Source organism: Pyrus communis, chromosome 14 (assembly GCF_041283825.1).
Source record: "Pyrus communis isolate YQ-2024b chromosome 14, ASM4128382v1, whole genome shotgun sequence".
Classification (NCBI taxonomy): domain Eukaryota; kingdom Viridiplantae; phylum Streptophyta; class Magnoliopsida; order Rosales; family Rosaceae; genus Pyrus; species Pyrus communis.
The window spans coordinates 13,226,445-13,235,721 of NC_142578.1; the positions used below are offsets into that span (position 1 = coordinate 13,226,445).

The window sequence follows — 9,277 nt, forward strand, 5'->3', positions numbered from 1 at the left end:
CATATCTCGACCCGGGGCGGATCACTTCCCGGGCCCGCTCCACCACCGTAGCACGATATTGTCCGCTTTGGGCTTACCATTCCCTCACGGTTTTGTTTTTGGGAACTCACGAGCAACTTCCCAGTGGGTCACCCATCATGGGATTGCTTTAGCCCCCTTCTCGCTTAACTTCGGAGTTTCTACGGAACCCGAAGCCAGTGAGCTCCCAAAAGGCCTCGTGCTAGGTAGAGATGAGAATATACATATAAGGATCACTCCCTTAGGCGATGTGGGATCTTACAGACAATGCATCTAAAATTGGAGCCTTGAAAACATCCCTACATCAAACCTTTGCCATCAAGGATCTTGGGAAGTTGAAGTATTTTCTTGGCATTAAGATGGCAATCTCTCAATGGGATTTGTTTCTCAACCAACTCAAGTATGTCATGGATCTACTCGAGGAAGCTAGATTCACCGATTACAAGCCAGTTGTCACCCCAATTGATAGTAAACTTAAGCTTACCACTGATGGCAATGCACTCAAGAATGTCACCTATTATCGGAGATTGATTGGCAAGTTTATCTATCTTACTATCATCCGTCTACACATTACCTTTGCTGTGAGCTTAGTCAGTCAATTCATGCATGCACCCACATTAGAACATCTTAATATTGTTAAAAGGATCATACGCTATCTCAAAGGGTCCATCAATAGGGGTATCCTCATGTGTAATAACCATTCTACTGAGATTCATGCATACACTGATGCTGACTGGGTAGGCAATGCAATCGATAGAAAATCCACCACTAGTTATTGCACATTTGTTGAAGGCAACATTGTCACTTGGAAGAGTAAGAAACAACAAGTCATTGCCCGCTCTAGTGCTGAAGCTGAGTATCGAGCAATGGCTGCCATTGCATGTGAATTGATTTGGCTTAAAAGTCTCTTATTTGATCTAGGGTTCTCGAGTACAACTCCTATGTCTCTCATGTGTGATAATCAAGCACCCATGCATATTGCTCCAAACCCAATTTTTATGAAAAGACAAACATATTGAAGTTGACTGTCACTTCATCAGGGCTCAAGTTTAGTCTCAACTCATCCAAACGGTTTTCACTCGCAGTTATGATCAATTGGCGGACGTGTTCACTAAGGCCTTTCTCATCTGTACATTTTCAGCATCTTTTAGGCAAGCTTGGATAGACTATACTTCTCGATCCAACTTGAGGGGGAGTATTGAAAGTTACCAACCCTAGACAGATTATGCAATTCCAGAAACCATAGGTGTAGCATGGCTACACGACACCTTATGTTTTTCCTAACAGATTATGTGTAAATCTCTTCTTAGTCTTGTAGTTGGTTTCCCTCAATTAAGGAGTATGGCTAACATCTAGTGTTTGGTGTAATCTCCTTTAATTAAGGAGCATAGCTGGTCTCTAGGGTTTAGTCTAAGGACTGTTGGATGTAACTAGTCCTTCTTTTCTTTTATTTATGTGTATCCTTGTACATCATATCATAAATGAAATACAAAAAAACTTCAACATGATCCTTGCATTCCATACGCTTCGAAAATGTAGGAAATATGGTTTAATTTGTGAAAATAGGTGGGAGAGTGAGAGCTCTCTTCTCTCGGTGTTAGAGAGAGAGTGAGTTCTAGAGAGAGAGAGTAGTGAATCAGAAATGAGGAGGGAGAGAATGAGTGGGCCGGATGTGGGTTAAGTCCCTCTTAAAATCATTTAAGTGAAATTACCCAATTGCCTTCCAAAGTTATAAAAATTAAAATTTGGTCCTCACGACCTCGATTCGTAAATTTATTTCGATGTTAAACCAACGTACCAAAAATAGAATTATGAAACTTAAGAAAGTACGAGGATATAATTCTCGAGTTGATGCTCGATAAATTAATTAAGATATCCACTTAAGGGCAAAATAGTTATTTCACATGTCTCAAGAATGAAATACAATATTCAAAAGTACAGGTTGTAATAGTTTTAGGTGAGATCAATAGGAAAAAGAAAGGAAGATTACAAGAAGAGGTATGGAAATTCGAATTGGCAGAGTTTCTAATAAGTTTTTCAAAGCGTCAAGAAGAATGAGGTTTGAAAGAGGTTTTTATAGGAGAGTCGAGGAGAGAGAAAGACCTTAGGATTTTTGGTTTGAAATTTAACACCGAAAGAATCTTGGAAGAATTAGCCAATCATAAATTTTTTAAAATTAGAACGGTTTGCTGCGATTTTCACGCCATCCACACAGACAAAACACATTGATGGATTGGATTTTCGAGAATCTAGCAACGAGAAGACGTTTAGCGGCCTAAGAAACTGGAGAGATTTTTCAGTGTGATCGGTACACAGAATGATACATTACATGTCATTATACAAATGTTAGGATATATGTGTTAAAAAGTTAATAATTTAAAAAATAAAATTTTCCATCACTTCTATAAAAATACGTAGTATACTATCTATATTCTCGTCACAAAAAATAATTTCTCAAGAAACTGAAGTTTTAGTGATTAGGTGGTTGAAGGTGGTTGAATGAATCTTGTGTCAGGAAGGATGATGGCATGCAAAGATTGGTTTGATTCAATAAATGCAGGTGAGTAAGGTGTTTGAAAAGCATTTGCTTCTTCAAAATCCTTTCGCCAAATCAAAGATTTCAGAAGCTATGAGACAATGTTTGGGCCTGATATTTTGAGACTTTGACCGAGAAGGAAGTCTGCAAGTATTGGCCTTGTAGTGAATGTTCAGCGTATTACTGGGATGCTGATAATTCGACCGAGTCATAGAGGAGTTAGGCTTGCTAAAGGATTAGGCTGCGATCAGACGAAGCTAGATGTATGGATTGGGCATGATTAAAAAACAAATTCACAGATTAAAAAGCTAAAGATTTTATAAAACAAAATACTTATATCATTAGCAAAAAAAAAATCCCTTGCACGATGAAACACACATCGTCGTGCAAAGTCACTTTGCGAAACAAAATTTTTATCTTCGTCTCCCAAAATATTGCGTGATAAAATTTTGCGTGACGAAACACACATCTTCACCCAAAGTCTTCACAAAAATAAATAAAATAAAATAATTATTTTTTAAAATCTTTGTGCGACGTAATCCAAATATTTCGTCGGCTAAACCAATTTTTTTTTTAATTTAATTTTATATAATAAATTTAACATATAGTTATTTTCATAAGTTTTTATTATTTTTTTAAAACTTTACATGACGAATATCAATATTTCGTCGCCTAAACCTTATTTATTTATTTATTATTTATTTTTATATTTTGTATTGTTAAACTAAATTTGTGACAGCCCGTCCCGAATTATTTTTATTGACGGTGTGAAACGACTAAATTGCCCTTGGACGTTAGTTGGTGTAGTGGGTGTTATGTTCAATTTATGTTAAGTCCTAATTGTCTGGACTGAATTGGAACTAAATTTGTCCTAGTTTGTGGTTGGTTGTTTTGTTGCCAACTAGGACCACACACACACATACACACACCCAAATCAGCCATTTTTCTTCACGGATCGAGGTTTTCGATGTCATATTCGTATTCCTTGTAACCATACGATCTCATCTATACCATTTTTACGACATGAAGCTGTCGGAAAACCCGAGAACCATAACCTCTAATTTGAGGTATTGTTCATGCACACGTAAATGTGAAATTTTTGGAAGATTCTAAGCTTATAGGAAGCTTTAGAACACTCTCACGAAGCTCGGAGAAGAAAAAAAATGTGTTTTGGACGTCGGGAAGTCGAGTTGGCGAGATTGAAATTTTGGCCGGATTATTGAGGGGTGTGTCAGTTTGGTATCAGAGCCAATCCCTAGCCAGAAGTGGGCCGACAAGGACGTCGGGCCCCTAAGGGGGGTGGATTATAACATCCCACATCGCCCAGAGGAATGGATCCTGTAAGCCTTATAGGTATATTCCCATCTCTACCTACACGAGGCCTTTTGGGAGCTCACTGGCTTCAGGTTCCATCGGAACTCTGAAGTTAAGCGAGTTGGGGGTGAGAGCAATCCCATAATGGGTGACGCAATGGGAAGTTCTCATGTGAGTTCCCAGAAACAAAACTGTGAGGGTGTGGTAGGGGCCCAAAACGGACAATATCGTGCTATGATGGAGTCGGGTCAAGATGTGGTGGGGGCCTGGGCCAAGATGTGACAATTTAAATTGACACACCCCCTAATAATCCGGCCAAAATTTCAATCTCGCCAACTTGACTTCCTGACATCTAAAACACCTCGTTTTTCTTCTCCGAGCTTCGTGAGAGTGTTCTAAAGCTTCCTATAAGCTTAGAATCTTCCAAAAACTTCACATTTACGTGTGCATGAACAGTACCTCAAATCGGAGGTTATGGTTCTCGGGTTTTCCGACGGCTTCACGTCCTAAAAATGGTATAGATGAGATCGTATGGTTACAAGGAATATGAATATGACATCAAAAACCTTGATCAGTGAAGAAAAAAGGTTGATTTGGGTGATGTCCGGACGACTTGTACGAAAATGCAGAAAAATCCGACATAAGGAGAGAGAAAGTCAACGGGTAAGGGTATGGGTATGTGTGTGGAGTGGGGTCCTAGTTGGCAACAAAACAACCAACCACAAACTAGGACAAATTTAGTTCCAATTAGGTCCAAACAATTAGGACTTAACATAAATTGGACCACAACCAAAACATAACACCTACTATACCAACTAACGTCCAAGGGCAATTTAGTCTTTTCACACCATCGATAAAAATAATTCGGGACGGGCTGTCATAACCTACCCTTCTTAAGAAAATTTCGTCCCTGAAATTCACTCAATAAATACAAACCACTAGTAATCATAAAACAAGCGTGGATACATCTCTTTCATATGCTCATCTGTCTCCCAGGTAGCTTCCTCCACTAAGTGATTCCTCCACAAAACTTTCACTAAAAACATTGTCTTATTCCTCAGAACTTTATCTTTCCAATTCAAAATAGTCACTGGCTCCTCATCATAAGTCAAATTTGGATTAATTTCCAAAGGTTGAGGAGGAATAACATGCGACGGATCTGAAACATAATGATGAAGCATGGAAACATGGAAGACATCATGCACTTTAGACAACTCTAGAGGCAACTCAAGCTTATAAGCAACTTCACTGACTCTCTTGGTGATCATATATGGTCTGATGTACCTAAGACTTAGCTTACCTTTCTTCATGAACCGTACCACACCTCTCCATGGTGAAAGCTTTAAAAATACCCAATCACCCACTTTATACACCCTGTCAGTGGCATGTTTATCTGCTAAGCTCTTCTATCAATCTTGGGCCACTTTCAGGTTAGACTTAATCACCTGAATATTCTGAGTAGTCTCCTCCACTATCTCAGGGCCCTCCAAAACTCTTTCACCAACCTCAGACCAACGCAAAGGTGTACGACAAGACTTGTCAAAAAGTGCCTCAAATGGTGCCATACCAATACAATGAATGAAAATTATTGTTGTAGGCAAATTACATCAAATCCAACCGCTTATGCTAAGCATCACCAAACTGTAAAACTGAAGATCTCAACATATCCTTTAACATCTGAATAGTCCTCTCTTATTGTTTCATCTGTCTAAGGATGATATGCTGTATTGTAAAGTAATCTCGAACCAAGAGCTTGTTGGCATGTTACCTAGAACTTAGAAGTAAATCTAGGATCACGATCCGAGACAATACTAATTGGAACTCCATGATACTTCACCATCTTCGATATAAATAATTCAGTTAATCGGCTTAAAGAATACTTCTCCCTCATTGGAATAAAATGTGCTGACTTAGTAAGCCAATCAACTATCACCTAAATGCCGTTATAACCATTATGTGTACGAGGAAGCTTGTACACAAAATCCATAGTAATGTTTTCCCATTTCCACTGTGGAACGGGAAGCGGCTGCATCAACCCAAAAGGTTTCTTCTTTTCAGCTTTAACCTGCTGACAAATGTCACACCTACTCACATACTCATCAATTTCTCTTTTCATACCCGGCCAATAATAAAATGGTTGAATGGTATGATACATTTTAGTAACTCCATGATGCATTGCATAAGCTAAACAGTGCACTTCATCCAAAATTTCTTTCTTTAATTCCGCATTATTTGGCATGTACATTCTGTTCTCCTACATCAACATGCCATCAGTCTCCCGAACTCTGAAATCTTTCTTTTTCCCTTGACTTCTTGCTTCAATTAACTCTTGGATTTCTTCATCATTCATCTGAGCCTCGAGCACACGATCAATTAAAATTGGTCCAACTTGGAAATTAGCAGGTAAAGCTTTTTCTTGTTCTTCCACCCCTAACTTCACTCCAGTGGGCCTCAATTAAAAAAGAAGAGGAATATGACCATCATATAAAGCATTAAGTCTAACTGGAGTCTTTCTACTAAGTGCATCATCCACCACATTTGCACGACCAGGGTGATACTCAATCATGCAATCATAATCATTTAGCAACTCAGTCCACATCCACTATTGAAGATTAAGATCCCTCTGAGTAAAAAGATATTGAAGACTTTTATGATCCGTATAAATCTTACATTTTTCACCATAAAGATAAAGTTTCCAAATCTTCAAAGCAAAGATAATGGCTGCTAATTCCAGATCATGAGTAAGGTAATTCATCTCATGAGGCTTTAATTGTCATGAAGTATAGGCAATCGCCCTACCATGTTGCATCAACACACATCCCAAACCATTCAAAGAAGCGTCACTATAGATCTCGAAATTACCGTTATCATCTGAAAACGCCAAAATAGGTGCACGAGTGAGACAATACTTCAACTGCTGGAAGCTCTGCTCACAATTATCATCCCACTCAAATTTAACATCCTTCCTAGTTAGCCTCGTCAGTGGTAAAGCAATACCTGAAAAATCTTTAACAAACTGTCGATAATAACCTGCTAAACTAAGGAAACCTCGTACCTCCGTGACGGTTCGTGGCTGCTCTCAATTCTCAACGGCTGCTACCTTTTGAGGATCCACCAGAATACCTTGGGCAGATATAACATGTCCCAAAAAGGCCACTTGATTTAACCAAAATTGACATTTGCTAAACTTAACATACAATTGGTGTTCCCTCAATCTCTTCAACAACTTAGAGTATACCAGAATATCGTTAATCAAAACAATGACAAACTTGTCTAAATATGGCTGGAATACTTGATTCATCAAATCCATAAAAGCTGTAGGTGCAATAGTTAATCCGAATGGCATCATAAGAAACTCATAATGACCATATCGAGTCCTAAAAGCTGTCTTAGGAACATCCTCACTTTTAATCTTCAACTGATAGTAACCAGACCCCAAATCAATCTTAGAAAATACGCAGGAGCCTCGAAGCTGATCAAATAAATCATTTATACACGGCAATGGATAACGGTTTTTAATTGTTACCTGATTCAATTGCTTATAATCAATGCATAGCCTTAAAGTCCTGTTTTTCTTCCTCACAATTAACACTGGAGTTCCCCAGGGTGAAGTACTAGGTCGAATAAAACCTTTATCAACTAATTCTTGCAACTGAATCTCTAATTCCCACAATTCAGCAGGAGCCATTTGATAAGGAGTCAAAGATATAGGATCCGTACTTGGAAGCAAATCAATAATGAATTCCACATCTTGGTCTGGCGGCAATCCGGGTAAATCATCAGGGAATACATTAGGAAAATACCTTACTACTTTTACATTCTCCATACTACTAGGAGCAACATCATTCAACACTACATGAGCTAAATATCCTTGGCAACCTTTCGATAATAACCTTTTTGCTCTCACAACAGAAATAACGCCATGCCTCACCCCACTATGCTTACCCAAAAAAGTAACCACAGGTAATCGAGGATGATGGAAAGTAATTGTTTTCTTGTAGCAATCTATATTGGCACGATTATAATGCAACCAATCTGTACCCAAAATCACATCAAAATCAACAATATCTAACGGGATAAGGTTAGCTGGCATAACTATATCCTCCATCATCACTAGACATCCTGGATACACACAATCAACATAACATCTATCCCCTCTAGGTATAGCAAACTCTAAATCATATCCTAGAGGTGTAGGATGAGGTTGCGTCACTTGAGCAAATGTATGAGAAATAACAGAATGTGTAGCACCACAATCACTTAAAACTCTAGCAAAGTGACCAAGAATGTCTAACGTACCCATGATCAAGTTTGGATGATTCTGAGCATCCTGCAGAGATATATTATTAACACGTCCCTCGGCTTGTTGTCATCCCCTATGACCTCTATTAGCTTGATTATTTCGCCCCTACACACCATGGCCTTGACTTGGCTAACCATGTTGCCTCGAAGATCCTGCACTACTGGAAGCAATCTCTCTTTGCTGGGGCTGTCCTCCCTGATACCACTAAGATCTACTAGCTAGAATGGGAGGATACGGCGTATAACCTCTAAAATACTAAGGATACCCACTCTGATAATAAGGATCCTGGGAATATTGATATTGCCCTAAAGCATAAGGAACGGTGTCACCCTGATAATGGTAAGCACCACCATGACCCATCTACCATAACTACCAAACCTTGGAACTTGCTGGATCGGCATTGGTGGTGGAAAGGAAGGCTGTTGGGGCCTCTACTGATTATGAGGACAATTTAAAGCTTTACATCCCATCTGCCCACAAGTAAAACATCCACTACTGCCCCGCCTACACTCTCCAAAATGCCTATTGTTACATCTGCGGCACAACGGAGCTCTTCCTTTACTAGCATTGCTCTGCCTCTGGAATCTAGGACCCCTAAAAAATCTACCACCTTTTCCCTGACCAGTGGCACTAAAACCCCCGTTGAAAGAACTGGAACTAGCTTGACTTTGCTTAAAGCTCTGAGTTTTCTGAGGTCCTTGAAATGATTGACCTTTACCTTTGTCATCTCTCTTTTGATTGCCGTCCTTTTCTTCTTCCTCAGTCTCACTAGGCATATTCTCTGAATCCTCAATCCTCAACAAAATTCATAGAACTCCTTGTAAGAACCACAAGGAGTAGTGGTCGCCATAGAACGCCACTTCTTTTTAGTGCCCAATTTGAAACGACGGAGCATCTCAATCGGATTAGCAGTAACATCCGGATGATAACGAGACAAGTCAGTGAATCTCCTATAATACTCATTCGCTGTCATCTTCCCTTGTCTCAATTGAGTAAACTCTTGCTACTTGCGATCAATATACTAAGGGGGAATAAACCTTTTCTGGAACAACCGTTTAAACACTTCCCACTCAACAATTTCCTATGGGGTCAACTGATAAACCTTC

The 9,277-nt window shown here is 39.2% G+C and overlaps 1 protein-coding gene across 1 annotated transcript; it reads right to left on the reverse strand.

Moving 5' to 3' along the window:
• Window positions 1-4,806: 4,806 nt before the first annotated feature.
• LOC137712208 (uncharacterized) lies at window positions 4,807-8,947 on the reverse strand. The gene is made up of 4 exons (XM_088683970.1): window positions 8,704-8,947; window positions 7,395-7,873; window positions 7,161-7,286; window positions 4,807-5,274 (listed from the first exon to the last, which is right to left on the reverse strand). The coding sequence occupies exons 1-4, from the start codon at window positions 8,945-8,947 to the stop codon at window positions 4,807-4,809; spliced, it is 1,317 nt and encodes a 438-aa protein (XP_088540096.1).
• Window positions 8,948-9,277: the final 330 nt, after the last annotated feature.

Bases quoted from the DNA above. Each gene is read 5' to 3' on its own strand.
- LOC137712208 (XM_088683970.1), bottom strand. From the start codon at position 8,947: ATGCCTAGTGAGACTGAGGAAGAAGAAAAGGACGGCAATCAAAAGAGA. The intron at 7,874-8,703 runs GTAACAATAGGC...GTGCCAATATAG, and splicing joins AGCTCCGTTGTGCCGCAGAT to ATTGCTACAAGAAAACAATT. The intron at 5,275-7,160 runs GTATTCCAGCCA...CAAGATTGATAG, and splicing joins TTATGGATTTGATGAATCAA to AAGAGCTTAGCAGATAAACA.